The sequence below is a fragment of the Pavona decussata genome, unplaced genomic scaffold (assembly GCF_977016875.1).
Source record: "Pavona decussata unplaced genomic scaffold, jaPavDecu1.1 SCAFFOLD_258, whole genome shotgun sequence".
Taxonomy (NCBI): domain Eukaryota; kingdom Metazoa; phylum Cnidaria; class Anthozoa; order Scleractinia; family Agariciidae; genus Pavona; species Pavona decussata.
In genome coordinates, this window is record NW_028145661.1 from 335,001 (window position 1) to 358,173 (window position 23,173).

At 40.0% G+C, this 23,173-nt stretch overlaps 1 protein-coding gene and 1 pseudogene across 4 annotated transcripts; one reads left to right on the forward strand and one right to left on the reverse strand.

Annotated features, from left to right (window-relative positions):
• Positions 1-1,095: 1,095 nt before the first annotated feature.
• Positions 1,096-15,942, reverse strand: LOC146456318 (allene oxide synthase-lipoxygenase protein-like). Of its 4 annotated transcripts, none has more exons than XM_085093219.1 (10): positions 15,846-15,942; positions 7,847-7,942; positions 6,515-6,775; positions 5,449-5,732; positions 5,130-5,330; positions 4,481-4,744; positions 3,597-3,798; positions 2,933-3,144; positions 2,156-2,503; positions 1,096-1,747 (listed from the first exon to the last, which is right to left on the reverse strand). In XM_085093219.1, exons 2-10 carry the CDS (start codon positions 7,929-7,931, stop codon positions 1,568-1,570), a joined length of 2,037 nt encoding a protein of 678 aa, XP_084949345.1. In that variant the 5' UTR covers positions 7,932-7,942; positions 15,846-15,942; the 3' UTR covers positions 1,096-1,567. The 4 variants fall into 4 exon arrangements, with proteins under 4 accessions (XP_084949345.1, XP_084949343.1, XP_084949344.1 ...); XM_085093217.1 differs by lacking the exon at positions 15,846-15,942 and adding an exon at positions 14,462-14,624; XM_085093218.1 differs by lacking the exon at positions 15,846-15,942 and adding an exon at positions 12,637-12,878.
• Positions 9,668-11,723, forward strand: LOC146456319 (uncharacterized; annotated as a pseudogene).
• Positions 15,943-23,173: the final 7,231 nt, after the last annotated feature.

Consider the following 23,173-nt stretch of genomic DNA (forward strand, 5'->3'; position numbering starts at 1 on the left):
GAATCTTTTTACCCTGCAGATACCCCGATTCGGACCTTACAAATTGTCCCCACAGAAACTGTTTTTCGGCTCTAACAGAATTAAATGGTCCTAAATTTGTGTAAGTGATTGAAATAAGAAATTATAATATGTTCGGCAGTATCTTTCTCCTGAGCGCAATTTTGCTTCGAAAATATTTTCATGAGTCACTGAGACCGCCAGTGTTGTTCAGTCTCGAGGGAGATGGAGCAGAATGAATTGGGGGCTTCACACTAGAGCTTGTAAGTATAATCTAAGTGCACTTGAAACCTACTTGAGTGTGAAGGGGTAAAACCTACCAACTTGAACTTTACTTAGTGACCATGGAAACGTTCGTAGTTCAAAGAAGCCGAAGTACGCCGCCAAGTATGGCCAACACCACACTTGAGAACGTACTTGACCAATAGGAAAAGGGAAACCAACTGAAGCCCACGTGCCGCGGTGCCAGGACAGATAAACATTTTACTGTGAACTAAAATTAATCCAAAAAAAAAATCAAAATGGATGGCTGGAGATACGCCTCGCAGTTTGAGGACTCCATGGAACAGTTTTTTTTGTAAGTAAACATAAAAAAAGAAGGAAACTGAAGCCGATACAAATAGTTTATAAACTTACGATCTTATTTGAATTTTATCTTTACAGACAGCCTGAACCATCGATTTTCAGTTCAGAAGATGTCGCCTATTCTTTTGTTTTGTCGCCAAGTACTCATAAACAATGAAGTACCTATGTATTTCCTGTAATGTTAAAACTCTCTGAGTTAAAATTAGAGACAAAATAAAGAGTAAACAACATAAAACGTTTTTCCGTTGCAAAGGCCCCATGATTCTCCGGCGAGCAATCGCATTTCTGATTTTACCGTGAACGATGATTGACAGCTTGTGCTTCAAGTGTATACTTTGTCAGGCCAGGTGTGAAGCCAAGTTTTCTAAAGTGCGACTTGAGATTTTCAAGTGCACTTGAATCAAGTGCTTACTTGAAACTAACTTAGCTTGTAGTGTGAAGCCAACAAATAAGAAAATTGGCAAAACCCCAAACATAAGAAACAAACAAACAAACATGAAAATAAGTACTCAGTCGTGCCCCTCGGTATTTTTATTGTCCCTGCGGTTATTAGTATCGCTTTTGTTATTGTCTAGTAGTTGCTAGTCTAGTAATTTTTTTCCTATTATTATTTTGAAACAAGTTTTAATACGAGGACCGTTTTGGTTACATCATCTTTCTCAACTGGATTATTGTTTTCCTAATATATCAGCCGCATTGTTGTTATGCTACGTCTAAGATCACCATTCACACTTCCTTAAAACAAACATTTGTTCTGACAAAAATGAACCGTACACTTAACCCTTTCCTTTAATCCTGTTAATAATCCGATAATCCTCCATGTCCTACTTATGTTAGTCAGTCCCGTTCATAGTTGCGTAATATTACTGTAATGAAAAGAATATCCACTCGATAACCCGAATAACCGCTGTAAAGAAGAGAAAACAAACTCCTGAATTCACTGAAATTCACCGATTGTAGTAATGTTTAAATGGGCAATAGGGTCTCAGATAGCGATGCTGTTAGGAACTCTCTCAGGCAGCAGATAGGGGTACGGCACCGGCAGTTTGGCGTTCCGTTGTTTGATCTCAGCTGAGATTCCCTTCAGTTTCTTTTGAAAGCCAGCAATGGCGGACTTGGCGGCCTCTTCAACAAACAACTGCTCTGGATACTCACCGATGAATTTCTGAAACAACGAAAGTTTCGTGAATTAATTACGCTCAAGATCGAGAATTTAAACCTCCGCAGAAAAGTTATGAAGTTGAAATAACGAAGAAAGCCAATTGTTCGATCAGTTCTAGCTTACAATTTGGCGACTGATAATTGAGGATTGAGGATTAGCGTCTTAGCCCTCCTCCAAGTTTTATCCCGCTCAATCACGAAAACAAGTCACCCGACAAACTTCAAATGTATACCCTACAGGCGTGTGGCCAATCAGAAATCAATATAGTTGTGTTGAACAAACAATGACACTTAGGTAAATTGTTAAGTTAACAAAACAAAACAAAAACGAAACCACTTATGTTAGAACTTCAGAAATTTGCCTCCTCTTTTTTGCGTTGTTTTTCTGCTTTCATCTTACAGCAAAGCATACCTCGTCAGGGAAGATGCGCGTCAGGTCATACACTGTAGCGATCGTGAGGGACACTTGGTGCTTTGTAGCCATGCATTTCATGAGGTCCTTCTCTGTCACAACGCCCTTCTTTATAGGTGGTGGTTGGCGCATCAGAGTAGGAGAATTTGGCGGGAATCCGTACACATCCATCTGTGAAAAATTCACTGCGGCGTGCTGGCAGGAGCAGGTAAAAATGATGGCAGTAACAAAGTCGTATAGCTGCTCTCGGCTCGTGAAGGATATTGGGACCCCATGATCTGAGTGTCCGACATCGACAGGGTATCCATTGTCGTGTAAATCTCGGATCCAGTTCTGCAGCTCATGGTCCTAAAAACAAGGATGGAAAATAGGACTTGTTATCCAGGTAACCATAAACCCTGGTTTTACTGGGACAGCTTTTTTTTTTAAGGGAAAACTAGTCTGACGTTGAATACTTATTATTATGTGCAGTTGATAAACGTATGGATGCTAAAATAGAACCACACATATCGCAGATTATTATGATTATTATTATTTTGTAAATAAAAAATCAAAGTACTCTAAAGATGTAAGCTTCAAAATGCGATTCACACTGGATTCAGATTAAAATTCTTTGCCTTATGAACCATGGCGTGTCACGCCAGAACAATCTTTTATTTGTAGAAAATTTCGCCTTTAAACTTTCCTGACTTCTAAGAACAGATTACCTGCATCCCAATATCGTGAAAGGAAATTTATGAACATATCGACAATTAACAAAATACACAATGTTATTACCATCTTAATGGCATCATCGGAATGATAGTAAATCGCCAGTATTTCCTTGACGAATTCCTTGATGGCTGCCCAGAGTTTAAGCGCGTCGTCACGGTAATGAAAGTTAGGCAGTTTTTCAACATCATCAACTCCTCTTTCCTTCAAAGCTTGTGGTAAGTTGTAAGTGGCCCAGCTGGTGGCCTTGTAGTACTTCTTCATCAGCAAAACGTGTCCTATCGTAAAAAGGATTCCATTTAAAATAAAGTTTGGCTACGTTTTATAGATCAAGTGTAAATATATAAAATAGATTTTTCACCTAAAAACTTTGAAGATACTTTACTTTTTACTAAAAAATTCGAAAACTCAGGCAGGGTTTGACAAGACTTGCCAATTTTACGAGTCTTCTAAAATTGAGAATTAAACGGATTTTGGTGAAAGTCGAAATTTTCGCAGTATTCGTAAAATCATATTTCGTTTTGATGTTCCGACAGTGGTCGACGAATATATGAATTTACGAAAATTACGAAAGTTAAATTAATTCTACGAGACTGCAGAATTACAAAAATTCTAAAAAAAAGTCGTAAAATTTGTTATCGGGTTCAATCCTGGGCATAGCTTATTATTGTTGTACTAAATGGCAACAGTGTGTGGAATAAACTACGTGACCGTAACTAAATTAAGTTACCTCCACCACCAACAGTGAGAATGTTATCAGCCACCCCTCCCTCAGGAATCAAGACACCTCTACCAAGAGTGTTGATGGCAAGCACCCCTCGGATATGAGGAGCCAACAATTTCCACAGGGGGTGGAGGGTGGGTAGTTGTCTGTAGCTGGCAACAGTGACGGGCTCCATGAAGAAGTGAGTGCGAAGAAGATGTGTGATCATCTAATAAAACAAACAATCAAATGTCAAAAACGTGTTTTGGTGGAGCATCAAGAGGAATAGGGTTCAGTCGAATTGTCTCAGATGTCAAGCATAGATATTTTCCAACTTTAAAAATATGATTATCCCTTACTATTTAAGAACAAAATTTTTTGTATGACAGTACTCCTGGTATTACATTCTCCAGTAGTGCTAATACTTTTTCAAACTGGTTTGCCTTGACAACATAAGATCCTTTAGGAAAAGAAAGAATCTTTTTTGTTATGAATCAAATGTTTGGTTGGCACATTTATAGCAATAAGTGGGACGCATCCTAACCCTAACACATGGCTCAATAGAGAGAATATCTAGGAACAACCGATCTTGTGAATGAACGGCCAGATCAAAAATTCAAACTACTACTACCACAACACCGACAGCACTCACTTGAATCAACCGCTTCTGACGTATTGACCTGAGAAACGATTCTTTTCAAATGGCTCCGTAAAGCGATCTCATAATAGGCCATTTCCGAGTTGCTTCGAACCTCATTGTAAAAGATAGGCTAAGTGCAAAGTTTTTATCATGGAAATTAGGTTTTATTCATGTACAAACAAAACTGATTTTCATATAAACGCCTATCCACTTAGCCTCGCTGTCATAATGAGGTTCACAGCAACTCTGAAATGACCTATTATGTTAGTACCTGGTGAAACTGAGTATCTGAGTTACGTAACCACAGCTTGGCACAGATCCAGTCCATCACTCCGTCATTTGGGGTCCAAATCGGATTATCACGGTGAGGATTCTGGTGGAACTGGATGGCTATCGGCACTAAATCTCCGTTATCTTTCACGTAAAACAGACCCAGGCTCGCGCACATGTACCTCCGCTCCAGGTCTTTTTGGTCCTGACCATAGTGTGGGATGTCCTCCAAGATCTTATAATCTACCATGTACATGCGACCATTCTGCAATTAAAAGACGGAATAAAAGAAAGCGTTTGATGTACAACTTGACCTCCTTAATCATCTCAACTTAACGTTAAAACATATAGCACGCGGGCCACACGCACGCTTCACGTTGTAGCATGAGGCAACTAGCACATTTCTCCTCACCCTGGATAAGATGCTATTCCATTGGAAGGTTACCCCACTTCGAAGAATCACTGGTATACATTGATATATCGGATTAGGAGAAAGCTAATGTGGGCCAAGACGTCTTGTCTAAGTTAAAATAACGCGATGGAAGAGGGATAAGAATCTAACCGGTGATTGAAAGAAGACCAATGAGAAAAGCAGAAGACCCTCACACCACAAGTTCATTAACTCAATAAGGAATTAATTAACAACTAACCGCCAGGGCGTTCTCCAAAGTATCTCCACTGTCCAACAGGTTTCCGATCAACTTCTGCGTCACAGGGAAATGCGGTGGTAGCTTGGTGCATTTTCTCAGTAAGTCAGGGTTACAGCCGTTTAGAAACTGAGATCCAAAGAAGCGATCATCACTCCAGTGATCTGCTGCCTGAGGTACGTCTCCAATAAAACCAGTGAACGCCTGCAGGACACACAAACATAAAACAAAGAAAATAATAATAAAAAAGGTGCAAGTTCAAGGTTTTCTCGGTTATGTTTGCTTTATTTAATTGCCACTTGGTGTACATGTCCCGAAATACCTTGCGATAGTCGTCAAAATCATCCCAATCGTCACACAGGTTCGAGAGGTATACAAGACCTAAGTTGACCAGACCATTTGTTTTGGCACGGAGCAGGTCATACTGAGCTTCTTCAGTAAACTGATGGTCTTTTGGTAATGCCTTCACGTCTGCGGCTTTGACAAATCCTGGGAGATCCGAGTAAGTCTTATCATCTCCCCACTCGTAAAGAGACCGCCTCTGCTGAAGTTGTGTTTCTCGTTGGATTTTTGTGTCGGCATGCTGTTCATGCGTTGGCAGTTTAGCTGTGATAGAAAGAACAAAAATGAGCTCAATCGCAATACGGAGTTGGGATTTGCCGTCTGTCACGTTTAGTCAGTCAGCTAAACAGCACTCAAGCTGTCATGACTAATTTCTTTATCGGGCTTTGGTGGGTTTACTTGACCATGATTTAGTGTCTACACTGACCAAGTATTTTTAGAAATAATAATATGTTCAAGTTTGAAGCAAATTTATCTTATAACCAATCGACTTTACAGCGATAACAATAATGTACATGATATTACGACAGTATTGTCGTTCAAATCAAATAACGATCATAATCTTACCTCTTACTAGAATGAATGGCCGATGGCCGCCGGGATGGCTAGAGAGGAGGGGGGGGGGACTCCCCGAAAGTTTGGGTGGGTGGGTGTGGCGCGTTTCTTGAGACTCCTTGCCCCTTTTTAAAACGAAAAAAAAATGTGATTTCCCGTACTGTTCAGACCAGACCCGATTACAACCGATACGATATTTCACATCATGCAAATCCTCCAAATCAACATGTTTACCCACTACAAATACACAAGAAGCTAAATGTGGGGAAAGACCGAGGCGAAAGCGGCCAACATGTGAGTAGGACCTGTATAGGCCTTCCTACCCCAATTTACTCGTGATAACCATCAACCTTTTCTTATTTCAGACCAAAATGTCAAAGTCCATACCCCATTTCTGGCCAAAAAAGATAAAAAACACACCCTTTGGCGCCACACATACCTACATAGCCTAAATAAGGGATCCCCCCTCCCCAACAATTTTTGCCTTTTACCTGTTCCTTCAAAAATGACGACCTCGTCTTGTACCCACTGGTTGCAGGGGAAATCATAGGTGGCATACTGTGCTTTGCATTTGATCTTCACACGATTGACGAACCAATCGCTGTATAGCCCGCCTCCATCATTCTTCAAAAACACCATTAAAATCTCGCCAACATCTTTAGCAGTCACGTGGTAATCATCAGTCTGGCCGGCTTCAAAGTCATTGTGGCACCATTTGTCCAAGGGCAGCGGATTAGTCACACCATTTGTACCTTGTTAGATAGTAACATCTTCGTTTATTGCGTTTCATAAGAAGGCAAGACTTTTTTCCTGTCCCTTTTTGTCTTAGCATGAATTATACTATCACTAATTTCAGATAATACGAGTGCATTCCACACCCTAAATTATATAAATTCATATATGGTGAGCTCTTTATACCCCACATCGCCTGTACGTTTCAGTTTGACTTATTTCATTATTATTATTTTTATTTTTATTCGACTTTTCTTTGTTGCTAAAATAAGCATCTTTACGAAACATTTCAGATTCCTTTACTAATAACCGCAGTTTCATCGCTAAGGCCGAGCAGATTCTAACGCAATTCGTGTGGAAATGTAAGCCAGGAATAACACGTAGAAAGAAAATACTTTACATGTTTCTTACGTAAAAGTGAGCAATCTCGTACCCCGAGTCCTCTAGCTTTTTGGTCAGCGAGTGGTCGCCAGTAGACTCTGGGGAAGTGGAATTTTATTTAAAATTTTTTAATTGGCTGAACCGTAACGGCTCGTAACAGCTTCCATTGTTTTACTGCAGAAAACCTGCGGTAATAAAATTCCAGTACCCCAAAGTCTCTACTGGCGACCACCCGCTGACCGAAAAGCCTGGGTACGAGATTGGAAAGTGAGCCGAACAGGCCTTATGAAAAGCGAGCCCAAAGTATATACCACTGACATCCCGGCCGAGAAAAGCCCCGTTTTCTGGGTGGGATGGAAACATAAATAAATAAATGAATAAATAAATAAATAAATAAATAAATAAATAGTGGAATCCACGGAGTGGCTCTTCTCTCCATTGTTTCCAGGTCGAATTGGAATTTGGAAATGTTGCAACGTCTATGATGTCGCATGACCAATAAATAAGTAAATAAATAATAAATAAATAAATAAATTAATAAATAAATATATAAATAGCAGTTGCTCTGTTTTCAAATCCAAGGCCACGCTTTGTAAATAGACGTCAACTGGTTTGCCTTCAACCAGTTGGAATTCTTAACAAATGTTATGGTATTCTGCTTTGATTATTTATTTATTTATTTATTTATTTATTTATTTCATTTACGATACCTTTAATAATCAGCGATACCGAGGCGTCGGTTCCAGCCCCCTTTCGGTTTCCAGTGACAACTGTGATCACGTATTCTGACGTCATCTTCTCAGAACCTAAAAATGGCAAAAATGTCAAATCTTTCTCTGTAGCAGTAAACAACTGGATATTTTGTAAAAGTGAAAGGGAGACTGGCGAAGCATGACTGGAAGTACGTGAATAGCAGTGAAATAGACCCGGACAAACAAAATAAAACTCTTGTTCGGAGAAAGCGACTAACGTCTGAAACTTGACCAAGGTTCAATCTTATCTAACACCGGTTTCGGTTCTTGAGCCTTAAACGTGCGCGAATATCGAAAAGAATTCTTACTCTAACCGCTTGCAATTTAACAGAAAAATATGTTGGGGCATTTTTAAGATATCCTCGATTTATTCAAAGTAGGAAATTTTTCACTGATCAGCGCATAAATGTCTTAAAATCAGAGCCACCCATGAAGCTCAATATGCATTTGGAATGTTTTGCTGTAAGGAAAGACCTAGCCTCCTTTGCAGACGTTGTTTGTGTCTGTCCCGACACAAAAAACGTCTGCAAAGGAGGTTAGGGAAGACCTTGTAACAGAAAAGATAAGTTGTCGAGTTTTATTTTGCCAGAGATATTGCTGAAAAATGCGGGAATTAACAAAATCAGCCCGTAAAAAATATGATTCATTATTCACTTGAAAACGCTCCTATAGATTTATTTCTAATTTCGCCTACAAGTTGTCTAGATTGAGTAGTTTAAATGCTGAAAGTTTCCCACAAGATTTCGAGATAACCGGCAATGATTAAAATGAGAGGCTATGGGCTACCGTTGCTATGGTAGCAGTTCTTGCTTGGAAACCGATGAAAAATTTAACTTTGATCATATGTTGAAATGATGATGTCGTATGAACGACATCAAAGTTTATCTTCTATGCGAGATCGTAATTTCAAAACTTCCACCCTGAGTCCAGAAAAACTGCTGCGAGCCTCCTTAAGTCAGTTGAATTTACTCCCGTCCATCTTAAAATTATGGAACAGTCGAAATATAGAAGAAAGATCCTGATCTTTCTTCTATTTGATCTTTCATCCGCAGTTCAAAATATATGTTTCATGTATTTACATTTATTTAGTCGAAATATACTTGTACAGCAACGAATTCTCTGTAGCCACAATGTACTGCTATTACAAAAGTTAAGTTCCAAAGAGAGTGCGCCTACCAGTTTCCGGACGATCACACATGACAGATAACTAAACTAACAATCCTTGGTTCAATCCATTTCTTATGCGCTTTGGTTAATACAGAAGATGCCAAATGACATGGAGCCGGACGCACTTTTAAATACGGTTCCTGAAAACAAATGACCGCTCATCACAGGTTATTGCAAGTTGAAACCGCGGAGTGACCTAAGATACACTAGTTCTAATCTTGCATGTTTTCGTCAGTTAAACCTAGATGCTGCTTATTAAATCAAATGCAAATAGCGAACCCAAGATAGAAAATAGAGAAGAAACAGCAAACATGAAAATGCAGTCTAGAACGGCGCCTGAGTAACACAAGTTGCCAGCCTTTACTGTCTAAGTTTCTGTTCCAGTAAATCATTGAGATTAAAGTCAGAAATAAATCCTAAAGATAAATTCACCTTCTATTTAACAAAGCAACACCGATAACCACAGGATAAACAAAAATAAGAAAAAGCTAATAAAAAAAAATTAAAAACACACCTGCAATGTTGACATGATTTATACTAAGTATACGCTTGACAAAGTTACAGCATTCCATTTCGAACAGAAGGCTGAAGTAATCAAAATACTCTCTGCTAATGACAACAGCAACTGCTCCACCGATACCAGCGACGGCAATAAAACAAGTGATTTTACTACAAGAGTCAATGAATGGACTGAAGTTAGCAATTCGAAGAAAAAGAAAAAGAAACCAACAAAAGCTACCAACGCAGAAGCGCGTCACCAAAATATTCCCAACACAAGGGAAAAGAACCTCGGCGTAGCACATCAAACACTTCGCATACCGACACGAACTCAAATCCTGCCACGCGACAGAAACCATCAGTAATCATCGCAGGGGATTCTACGTTGAAATTCGTCAATGATAGAAAACTGTCTAACCTACTCTCTAACCAAACCTCGACCTACGTGAAGACCTTCCCGGGAGCGACAGTGGAAGACATGTCCGATTATGTGATGCCCTCACTCCGCAGAAAGCCTACAGACTGGTTATTCTTCATGTTGGTACGAACGATGTTAAGACCTCTGAACCTCGAGAAATTGCTGAAGGGATTGTTAACCTCGGATTGAAGATACGAAACCACTCTCGCAAGATCAATGAGGTGAACAGAATCGTAAACTGTTTTGCCAAGCAATATGCATGGAGAACAATCTCTCACTCTAACATCAAGAGAGAGCATCTCATCGCTAGTAGGCTGCATTTGAACGTGCAAGGTACAAAGCTATTAGTTAAAAATCTTGTTTCTCATATAAACCTAAAACAAGCAACTTGTTCGGATCTTGAAGGGTCTCCTTCAAGCCCCTCATCTCACGCCCATTCTGTCCCTCCCAATATATTTTCTTCTAATACTCAAACATTGATTCCTAACAAACGTGGCTTTAAAATGGCCTGCTTAAACATCACTAGTCTCCGGAGACATATCGACGAGCTTCGCATCATTTTGCATAGTAAATGCCTCGATTTGTTGGCAGTCAATGAAACTCGATCACATGAAATTATCGCCGATAATGAGGTCAGTATTGATGGTTACGATATCGTTCGCCGCGATCGACCGCTTAACGGCAGAAATGGAGGTGGGGTTTGCTTTAATGTTCGTTCTAATATTAATTATAATGTTCGCAAGGAGCTCGTATTTGACCAACTTGAAAACCTTATTATCGAAATTAGCAAACCAAGAAGCAAATCGTTTATTGTTGCTACATGGTATAGACCTCCAAATTCACCTTTTGAGTTATTGTCTGATTTTGAATCTTATATTGGAAAGCTGGATGCTGAAGGGAAAGAGTATTACCTTATGGGCGATCTTAATTGTAATATGCTCTCATCATCTCTGAATAATGCAAATACCCAGGCGTTAATAAACATTACTGATATTTACAATCAAAAACAACTTATTTATTGCCATTTTATTAATCTCATTGCCATCCGCCGTGAAGAGAAATAATTCTGTTTCGTATAGGCAATTTAAAAATTTCGATCGTAACAGGTTTCGGTCGCACATCTTGGGTCAACCGTGGGCTGATCTCATGGGAATGGTAACCCCAGTGAAATGTGGTCGAAATGGAAAACTTTGTTCTTAGAACTGTGTGCATGATCTGCATGCTCCACTCCACACTAAATACGTTCGTGCTTCTGAAAGTGCATGGATTACTCCTGAGCTAAAGACTTTGATGTATCGGAGAAATCGTTTTAAAATGAAGGCTTTGCGGACGGGCGATCCAAGTGATTGGAATAATTTTAAGAAGTTGCGTAATGAAGTGAACACTGCGATCAAGAATGTAAAAAAGGCCTATTATTATAAAACGTTTGAAGCTTACAATGGAAATTCGCGCAAGACATGGGAAACTATCAATAAGGTGACACACCGCAAATCGGATAAAGCTGTAATTAACGAGCTTGAGCTCCATGGAACAAGAATAACAAATTCGACCGAAATAGCTGAGGGTTTTAATAAAATGATTTGCCTAATTGCCTCCAGCATTCCCAACCAAGGATGTACGCCGATGACACCAGTATTACTTTTGCTGGTAGTGATGTTGATGAATTAAATAGTTGTTTTAATCTTGATTTGGAGAGAATTCGTGTGTGCCTTGCAGCCAACAAAATGACTTTAAATATGACAAAGACAGAATTCCTTTTAATTGGTTCCAAGAAAAGGCTTTCAAATTTTACAGCGAATCCTACTGCTAATATAACCAGTTTCCGATAAAACGAGTCTCGACTGTTAAATCCTTGGGTGTACATATTGATGAAAATCTTACTTGGGAGTACCATATCGATGAGCTTTGTAAAAGGATTGCTTCTGGTATTAGTGCCATTAAACGTATTAGGTTTTTGGTCCCATGTAAGACTTTACTTTTATATAAGACTTTACTTTCCATTTACAATTCATTAGTCCAACCTCATCTCGATTACTGCAGTTCGGTGTGGGGATCCTGTTCTAAGAGTCTTTCTCAAAAGTTACAAAAATTACAAAATCGCGCAGCAGGCGTCATAACATTTTCAAATTACGATCGAAGTACTGATGAATTGTTGCGGATGGTAAACTGGGTTAAACTGGACCGTGAAGGCCTTCTTAATATTTCAATAATGATGTACAAGATTGTAAATAATATGGTTCCAGAATATCTTAGATCATGCCTCGTCTTCAATTCTGATGCTTTAACTTATAACCTAAGAGATAGTGATGGTACGCTTGCTATCCCACAGCCCCGCACTAATTATTGTAAAAGAAGTCTGTCTTACAGCGGAGTTGTACTGTGGAATAGTCTGCCCTTGAATATTCGACAGTCGCTGCCTCTTAATGAATTAAAATCTAAGTTGAAGAATTAAGATTTTGACAGTAGTCTTATAAGAATTTTATTTTGTTTTTATACTCGGCTTCCTTGTAAAGCAGGTTTTTATCATTTTCTCTTATTGTAGTATTTATTTACAACATTAATTTAGTTAGGTAGTTAGATGTTTTTAAATTAAATATTGTATAGTCCTGAAGGAAACACCGGCCGTGTCCAAATAAAGATGTTACCTTACCTTACCTCACCTTACCTTATCTGTACAGTTGTTAATAAAACCTCGTCACCGCGAGTTTGAAGCGAGGTTTGTGTGTAAAATTTTGTTGTTAGCGTGCATCTATTATCAAGGAGGTGTCAAATTTTGCAGCTCGAGGCGTGCCACCATGGTAACCTTTCTGTCTCCACGCAAACGTCTCTGAGGTTCTCAAACTCAATTGACCACATTTCAAAGGACAAGCCACTGATCCATAGGCACATCACGTATGCACATAAGCGCATACGTGATTACCATTCTCCACGCATAGCATGCACTTCTTTGTTTCTTTGAGGCAGTTTAAATTATTTGTCATTCATTTCATTAGACGTTAAACAATGCTAATCGAGTGTTCTGTCTCATTTTTTAATTCTGTTATCCTGAAATCACTACAATCGACTGAATAAATACTTGAAAAATGGCGCCATTAAGGAAACGATTGAGACGAAGGGAGTTCAAACGGTCAAATAAATAGTATATTCAGATTCTGTTACAATAGACCGCAAACTCTGTATATATATATTCCAGTAGCGTTGACAATATAAATGGCTATCTCGTCAAACCTAACCCTGAGAAAGTATGTTTTCAGGAGCCGGGTCAATGGCTTCCTTTCATCCGACTTCCTGATGGGAAGACTTAAATCGGATACTGCTCTGGACTGGGTTAAGAGCTTCCTTTCATCCGACTTCCTGATGGGAAGACTTAAATCGGATACTGCTCGGGGCTGGGTTAAGAGCTTCCTTTCATCCGACTTCCTGATGGGAAGACTTAAATCGGATACTGCTCGGGGCTGGGTTAAGAGCTTCCTTTCATCCGACTTCCTGATGGGTAGACTTAATCGGATACTGCTCGGGGCTGGGTTAACAGCTTCCTTTCATCTGACTACGTGGTACTGTTTTCACGAGGTGGGTTAACATCGTCCTTTCATCCGACTTCCTAACACAAAGACTTAAATCGGATACTCTTCGGAGCTGGGTTAACAGCTTCCTTTCATCCGACTTCCTGATTAATGGCTTCATAAATTCGGATTTACTTTTAAAGAAAATCTAAAGTTTTCTTCGGCAAAGTGTAACCGAGACGCAAATATCTCGAAAAAAAAAAAAAAAAAGGCGACGAAAGGTCAGCTGGCATTTTTTTAAAGCCAACAGCAGCTCGTAAATTCGGGAATAAGACTCCGCTCCCTTAAACTCTCTCAGCTAAAGCATCCGAACAGATCAAACTGTGTTCGCTTACACAAACTAATAAGGCCACCAAATGATCTGGGAACACAGGAGACAACAGTTTAGCCGGTATTTTGCTTTAATTTTCTTGTTGGGTGCCCCTGATTTAAACGGTTGTTTAGTCGACATTCCGCGGCTGAGTGGAATTGCTAATGAAGTGGTTTCTCTTGAACACTCGAAAATAAAACGATCGGAAACCAGTGGCAAGAGTGACATAACCAAATTCTGGAGAAAAAGCTGAAGTTGCTTCAGCGTCAGTTTCATTTTAACCTCTGTGATTTTGCCTTAGAGGCTGCAATGAGTTGTTCTTAATAAACGGTCATTATTGTTATTATTATTATTATTATTATTATTATTATTATTTTTTTATTATTATTATTATCATTTAGCATAATTTAAATGACAGCACATTCTTGCTTTCATATAGCCGGCACAATGTTGAGATTCCTCACTTTCTTAGTGTTCATGTTCAAGGACAGACAGTTTCTCAACTCTCGGTTGAAATTTCTGGACGGAAGCGCCGACTTTGAAAGAATTGTTAGATATCTTTGAATGAATTGTTAGATAGTAGGTAAAATAAATTGAAACATTCAAAGTCTTCTTACCAGTCTGAATAATCTTTAGTTGTCCTACTTCGTTAGATTATATCATTGACTGATTGGTGCTCCGTAAGCTGTGTTAAGTAGCAATTAAGCTTGCGCGCAGTCAGAATAACTATATAAGTGTGAGCTAATCACGCCACATGAAAAACAGTCTATGCCCACGCACGCAATACGTAGCACGTACTACGCCTACGTAGGCATTTCGACACCTACCTATATAGCTTATATATAGAAGGAACCCCCGGGCATTTCACCCGGAATTCCGGCCACTGATGTCATCTTAAGGATGCTCTATCGCAAGGATTTGAATTCCTTTTTCAGGGGCAAGAGTGGCATAACCAAATTCTGGAGAAAAAGCTGAAGTTGCTTCAGCATCAGTTTCATTCTAACCTCTGTGATTTAACGCTGTATAATACATACGTAGTGTCTATAGTTTCTTTTGTATTGTAACTATGTAATTTAGCCTTACAGGCTGCAATGAGTTCTTAATAAAAGGTCATTATTATTATGATAAATTATTATTATTATTATTATTATATTTTCTTTTTCTTTTTCTTTACAAAAACATTGTTGCTTAAAAATATTATCTTTTTTTTAATCGAAATGAAATGTGAATAGGTTTTTAATAGCTCTTTTTTATATACTTTTAACTTGTTAATAGCAATTTGTGTATAATATTTTAATAAATAATTTTCATATTTTTATTATTATTATTATTATTATTATTATTATTATTATTATTGTTATCATTTAACATAATTTAAATGACTGCACATTCTTGCTCTCTTATAGCCAGCCCAATGTTGGGATTCCTCACTTTCTTAGTGTTCACGTTCAAGTACAGACAGTTTCTCAACTCTCGGTTGATATTTCTGGACGGAAGCGCCGACTTTGAATGAATTGCTAGATAGCTTTGAATGAATTGTTAGATAGTAGGTAAAATAAATTGAAACATTCAAAGTCTTCTTACCAGTCTGAATAATCTTTAGTTGTCCTACTTCGTTAGATTATATCATTGACTGATTGGTGCTCCGTAAGCTTTGTTAAGTAGCAATTAAGCTTGCGCGCAGTCAATAACTATATAAGTGTGAGCTAATCACGCCACATGAAAAACAGTCTATGCCCACGCACGCAATACGTAGCACGTACTACGCCTACGTAGGCATTTCGACACTTACCCATATAGCTTATATATAGAAGGAACCCCCCGGACATTTCACCCGGAATTCCAGCCACTGATGTCATCTTAAGGATGCTCTATCGCAGAGATTTGAATTCCTTTTTCAGTGGCAAGAGTGGCATAACCAAATTCTGGAGAAAAAGCTGAAGTTGCTTCAGCATCAGTTTCATTCTAACCTCTGTGATTTAACGCTCAAAGTCTTCTTACCAGTCTGAATAATCTTTAGTTGTCCTACTTCGTTAGATTACCACTGATTGATTGGTGCTCCGTAAGCTGTGTTAAGTAGCAATTAAGCTTGCGTGCAATCAGAATAACTATATAGTGAAACGAGAAGTGTGAGCTAATCACGCCACATGAAAAACAGTCTATGCCCACGCACGCAATACGTAGCACGTACTACGCCTACGTAAGCATTTCAACACCTACCCCTATAGCTTATATATAGAAGGAACCCCCCCGGCATTTCACCAGGAATTCCACGCACTGATGTCATCTTAAGGATGCTCTATCGCAAAGATTTGAATTTCTTTTTCGTTGTTTTTTCTCCTTCAAAACTTAAGGGATTCCAATCATCACCAACTACTTGTTCTAGTGTTCCTCGAATATGATTGTCTCGATGTAGCAGTTGAGCTTTGGCTCCTCAAAAAAAAGCTATTTGTATAAGTGAATGTGCTTAAATTCGTTGAAAATATAGTCACACGGGACGTTTTTATTTTGCGTGTCACTGACATTGTATTGGCATTTTGATTGTTTTCTTACCTCGGTCTCATCCTTCGAGAAAACGGTGACGTAGGAAACAAGAACAGAAGATGCCTATGCTCGCATGCCAGTTCCAAATTTGCTTTCATATTTCTTCAAAAATTGCATTTTTTTTTCGAAAGGTCGCAATTATAATTATTTTCCTGATAGCAAATCTTAGGAGCAATAAAGAATTTTTATGCACTGGGACATGTCAACTGATTAATTAGAATTTCTTAAAGCCCTTTCCAGTATTATGCTCCTTCTTCAGACTAGCTCTTTATGTTATGTTGGTTTTGATTCCCTTGTTGGACTTCTCGCGTCGTTCATCGCTCGCTGTCGCGACTTCGTCACTCTACTGATTAATTTCTTGTTTCATAAACAATTTTTATTTAAAAAAATATCTTATTCAGCAGGGCTTGTTGAATGGAGTCCTGAATTTACATAAATTGACACCAGTGACCACTAATAGTAAGGACACAATTTACATTCCAACATCACAGAGAAAAATATGTACAAAATTACCAGCTAAAGGATGCAATAAAAATGATTACTGGCATTTAAAGACGTTTGCCAGACCTCTTTTGAATCATTCATAACGAACAAGGTCTACCGTGTCTAATGGACGAATATTTGGTGTTATCAACTGAGTTGATGAGGTAGTTTGGCCTCCTACAGATATTCGAGAGCTTACGTTTGGAGCGTTAGCCCTTGACAGAAACTTGTCACCTTGTCACACTGTCGCAACTTTAGACTTTCTGACGTTTCAAGCGTTACTCCTTGTCACAAACATGTATTATACTCTTTTCGTAAACAGATCCGTAATCACGCATTGATACATTTCACAAGTAATTTTAGGAGAGGATGTATGATCGAACTCAATGAAAGATAAATTAAAGCTGCTCAAAGGTATTCATTATTCATCTGTCACAATGGCTTGAAGGTTTTCAAAAACTCCTGGCAATGAATGTTTCAAGCATTTTTAAAATACTCAGCACGGAGTCCTGCTTTGGCCGAGCGAAAAACGGATGACAGAGGAGGGTGGCCGTCTAAAGGAAAAAAAATGACGTAAAAAGGGTATTATTTGAACCTGCGGGGTCACCATAGTGACGGCGCCTGATAACATTAGATCTGCGCTTTGTTTGCAAGCACAAAAACTGCAAAATGAAAAACAGATGACAACCCGTGAGGGAGTGGGTATGAAGAAAAAAGAAGGAATGGTGGAGGAAGGGATTTTGGATAAGTAGTGTCCACGGATGAAGAAAAGAACTATTTAGAAAATGTTCTTTTGGAGGCCATATTTCATTTGTGTTTTGTTGTTGTGTTTCCGTTCTTACCGTCCTATATAAGATTGATTGCTGGTGCCGTTGACAAGTTGTTTACACAGGGGTATTCCTAAAACATTGAAGTGCAACAGTGCTTTAAAAGTGTTAACGTAAAAGTTTGAATACGTAATAGACATCATAGAAATGGAACAAGTTTATTAAATGTGTTATGCACCTTAACTCTTTCGCTTATCATTTTATCTACCAAGCTTTTTGAGGAGAATTAAGAGGAAACCTAATCGTCACGAGTTCAACCAGTTTTGAATTAAAACAAGCAAAATCTTGGCAGGATATCGAGATAATTGTCGGATTTCACTGCATGTTTACAAACCTGTATTGACGCTATGATGCAGAGCACTGATCCTACGCCTGATACACGTGCGGCACTTCTTCATTTTGTTTTAAGCCAGTCTTTTGCCCTTCTGTTAGAGTTTTGAAGCTATTCAGCTCAGTATAGTAACAGGTGCACTGTTACATTTTGCAACTTATTTTTAAATATTTACCTTTGTCGCAATTTGTAATAACTGACACTAGTGATTGTTCATTGGTTTGTCTGTGTAACTCATGTTGGGATTGAAGTGAAATACAACATGACGAAATGAAACGTGCATGTGTCGTTTCTGAGGGTTATTCACTTCCATCGGGGACTTGTCTGGAGTGCAGGCATTACATTGGCGACAAGGATAGCGAGAAACATCCTATCTAGCAGTATGGCTGGTGATAATATTCAACCGACGGATATTTTCGGTTCCAAATCAGAGTTGAGCGAAAGATGGCGAGTGTGGCCACAGGGCGCCCACACAAACTATGCGACCGTTTGTATTTTGAATTTATAGAGGCAATGTATGGGAATGTCGAAAATCCTCGTATTATCGTACTAGATTGCGATAGATATTCTCATTTAACATCAAAATAAGCGTAGTTTTACCTTAAATGTTGTGTGTTGTCGTTCCTGAGGTTGAAGACGGCGATTTTAGCCATTTGAAGGGTTCGGCGTTGAACGTTCACTCGAGCGTAATAGAAGAGTGACAAGGGAGGAAAACTTGTTTTGAAAGGGTTCCAGCGCCGGAGCGATTTTTCCCCCAAAAAACGCATCGCTCCGATTTCAAACTTCACAGCATAAGGGTCAAAAGATTTTCAATTCTTCTCGTACCTTCCAATCGAAAATTCATCCAAACGGCCCGGAGCTAGTCCTCGAAGAAAATAAAAATTCCACAGTATTCGAGCGACTGGAATGCGTATCAAAATTCATACGTGCCATCATCTAATTTCGTTCAATCAGAAAGGGGCAATCAGCGGGACGGTTTGGGCTGGCACGTATGAATTTTGCTACGCATTCCAGTCGCTCGAATACTCCTTTCTCGTATGTCTTGCGAAGGGTAAAACATGTGCGAAGTGTGGTAGAAAGGGACATTGGGCAGCATGTTGCCGAAGTGAGAGTGAAAAGAGTAAGAGTGGTGGAAGAGCTAGTGCGAATAATTATTGGCGATCCAGTAGTGTCAAATGTAATCCACTGCCAAGGGCTTGACAAGTTGATCAGGTGGACTATGAGAGTGGAGAAGAGCCTTTTGCTTTCCCAATAAACCTTAACGGGGAAAGAGCTTGTGAAGATAACATTGTAGCAGTGACGATCAATGGTACCGCTACCAGGATGCTTGTTGATTTTGGAGCACAGTCAACTGTGCTTGGTGAACGACAGTTTCACAACCTGGTGAGGAGTGGCCTACGTGCAGGGCTACAGCCAAAGAGAGGAATCTTCGTGTTTATGGCAATGGGTCTCTCGCGGTTGTCGGTAAATTTGAGGCTACTATCGAGTGTCATGGGCAGAAAGTGTTAGAGAACAATCTCGTAACAGAGGGAGCTTGGCGTTTTCTGCTGGGTAGCTCAGCTGTTAAGAGGCTACAAGTGTTAAAAGTTGGGCCAGAACTAGTGGGAGTATTGCAAACCGCTTCCCAAAGGTGTTTTTGGGAGTTGGAAAGTTGTCAGGTTACCAACTTAAGCTGCATATTGACCGTGAAGTTGCACCTGTAGCACAGAAAGCAAGGCATATCCCCTACCCGTATTCCCTACACTTCAAGGATAAAGTACAGAGGGAGATAGACGAGCTCCTTGACCTTGACATAAATTGAGAACGTTTCCGGTCCATAAACTTGGGTCAGCTCAGCTGTGTTCGCCTTCAAGCCTAACAAAGATGACGTGCGGATATGTGTTGACATGAGGCGTGCGAATGAGGCAATTCAAAGGGAGAAATTGCCAATTCCTACTGTGAATGAAGTGCTAGAGGAAATGAATGAAAGTACGGTTTTCTCCAAGCTTGACATGAACATGGGATTTCATCAAATTGAGCTGGACGAGGGGTCCAGGGATATCACGACATTTTCAGCTGGTGATTCATAGTACTGTTTTAAGAGGCTGAGTTTTGGTGTAGACAGTGCTCCTGAACAGTATCAGAACATTGTCAGGCAGACAATTGCTGACTGTCCTAGAACCACCAACATAGCTGATGACATTGTTGTGCACGGAAATACAAACGAGGAACATGACAGAAATCTCATCACATTGTTACAGCGATTGCAGGAAAGGAACCTCACCTTTAACAAAGATAAGTGCAAGATCGGAATGGATCAGATTTCATTCATGGGACTGCTTCTAAGTAAGCATGGTGTGGGACCAACCGAGGAAAAGGTCAGAGCGGTGCATGAAACAAAGGCCCCCACAAGTGTTGCAGAGCTGCGGAGTTTCCTGCGACTCATCAGTTTCAGTTCAAGATTTCTTCAAAATTTTGCAACGACGGCAGAACCATTGCGGAGGTTTACACGGCAAGACAATGAGTGGAAGTGGGGAAAGGAGGAGAGTGAAGGGTTTGAGACTTTAAAGAAGCAGTTGGCCGAAGTGTCAATGATGGCTTTTTATGACAAGGATGCTCCAACTGAGGTGGTTACCGAAGAGAGCCCAGTCGGACTTGGGGCTATACTTGTACAAGAGCAGAAGGGAGTGAAGAGAGCGGTCGCATTTGCAAGACGTAGTTTAAGTAACGTTGAGCGTCGATACAGTCAGACGGAAAAGAAGGCATTAGCGGTTGTTTGGGGTTGTGAGAGGTTCAATGTGTATCTGTCAGGGCTAGAGTAATTTCAGCTTGTTACGGACTGCAAAGCTTTAGAGGCCATCCATTGACCAAAGTCCAAACCATCTGCTAGGGTTGAGAGATGGTTGTTGCGTCTCATGCCGTTCAAGTACACTGTGCGACACGTACCCTCAGGCCAGAACAATGCTGATTGTCTAAGTCCCTAGACAAAGATACCTGCCTCATCACACAGTAGCAGCACAACTGAGAAGTTTGTAAGGATGGTAGCAATCAGTGCAAACCCATGGGCGCTGACAACCAGGGAGATAGAGAGAGCTTTCTCTGAGGATGAGGAACTCACAGAGATCCGCAAATGTTGGAGGACTGAGGACTGGTCTACCGCGGCGAGCCCCTACAAGTTGTTGTGGGACGAGGTTACTGTGGTTGGAAGGCTGGTAATTAGAGGCATGCGTATTGTTGTACCATCGAGTTTGCGTGACAGGGTTCTAGAGTTGGCCCATGAGGGGCACCAAGGGATAGTGAAAACAAAGGATCGCCTGCGAAGTAAAGTATGGTGGCCGAGCATGAATGCTATGGTAGAAAGACATTGCAAAAATGCCTTGGATGTCAAGCTGTGACTCCTGTTACTACCACACCTCCTGTGAAGACAACAACCATGCCAACCAAGCCTTGGAAGGACCTTACGGTAGATTTAATGGGTCCACTACCGACAGGAGAGAACCTTCTTGTCACTGTTGACTATTACAGCAGATGGATCGAGGTGGATGTAATACGTAACACATCTACCAGTAGCATAATCAAGTGCCTAGAGAAGCACTTCACCCGTCACGGGTTCCCAGAGACATTAAGGACTGACAATGGGTCAAACCTAGTAAGTCACGAAATGGAAGAGTTCCTGCATAAGTTCGGAGTCAAGCATAAGAAGAATGTTCCCCTGTGGCCAAGGCAAATGGAGAATGAGCGACAGAAAACGTCACTGCTTAATGCGATGCGTGAGGCCCATGCTGAAGAGAAGCTATGGCAACAAGAATTACAGAAGTACCTTTTAGCGTACAGGTCGACACCCCATTCTACAACAGGTGTTAGCCCTGCAAAGCTATTGTATAGAAGAAAGATTCGGGCCAAGAGGCCAGAGTTTGAAAGCGCTGAGGAAGAATAGATGCCTGGTTATATTGACCAGCAGGCGCCAGATCAGGATGCTGAACGGAAAGAGAGAGGCGCTGAAAGTGCAAACAAAACAGCTGTGGAGACTGATGTGTCGGAAGGAGACATGGTGCCTCTAATGGGGAAGAAACAGAACAAGTTATCTGCAACGTATGATCCAGAGCCATGCAGTGTAGTTTTCAAGAGAAGAAATCTGGTGGTCATTGAGCGAGGTGAAACTCTTCTTAAAAGGAATGTGGGTCATGTGAAACGGTTCATAGACCCTGCACCACAGACACCTCAGCCGCAGAAAGAGAGGATATGGCCACAGGAAGAGACGCCAGTAAGAGAACAGGTTATCACTACTGATCCTGAACCAGTTACCGGGAACCCATCAGAAGGGCCAGTGACTGAGCCTGTTACTGAACCCAGCTGCCACAGTCTCCCATTGTTAGGATGCCAGAACAGAGTGTTTAAAAGCCCGAAGGGCAATGCACAGGAGAGCTGAGCCAAGCTGGCTTAAAGACTATGTTACTTGAGAGACTGAGCCAACATGGTTTCCAAAGACTTTGTTGATATTGACATTAGGACTTTGAAAGGTTCGAGATTTAGCATCATTATTTCAATTAAGAAAGTTCCTCGTTGGACTCTTTGAACAATGCTTTATTGATATTTCTTTATTTGGTTGTTACAGTTCTAGTTAATTTAGCATTACTTGTAAGCTTTTTATTACACCCATTGTCTTCATTTCAAATAAGCGGGAGACGCAGTGATTGTTCATTGGGTTGCCTGTGTAACTCATGCTGTATTGCATGTTGGGATTGAAGTGAAATACAACATGACGGAATGAAACGTACATGAGTCGTTTCTGAGGGTTATCCACTTCCATCGGGGACTTGTCTGGAGTGTAGACATTACAGACACCCAACACAAATTAACAGTTGCTCGAAAGAGCAGCTACTTGCTGAAAATTATACAATGTAGAGTTGTAATTTTAACAACTACAGCATCGCAAGTGCAAATTCACTTGTATTTTTTTCCTATCCACACTGTGCGTGAATGGAACAGTTTACCAAGGCCTGTTGTTGAATCCGAAAACTTGGACAATAGTGGACTTATTTGTTCTCTTAACATGAACTACTTGCATAATCATAAACCTTAATGTAGTTGTATTCGGCTGTGAATTCATTTTTACAAAGTTATATATATATACATTTTTTTTATTTTGGACATTGCTATCTTAC

Coding starts and splice junctions, on each gene's coding strand:
- LOC146456318 (XM_085093216.1), bottom strand. CDS start 9,627: ATGGAATGCTGTAACTTTGTCAAGCGTATACTTAGTATAAATCATGTC. Junction 5,733..6,514: donor CGTCATTTTTGAAGGAACAG/GTAAAAGGCAAA, acceptor TTTCTATCACAG/CTAAACTGCCAACGCATGAA. Junction 3,145..3,596: donor TCTCACTGTTGGTGGTGGAG/GTAACTTAATTT, acceptor TTTTTACGATAG/GACACGTTTTGCTGATGAAG.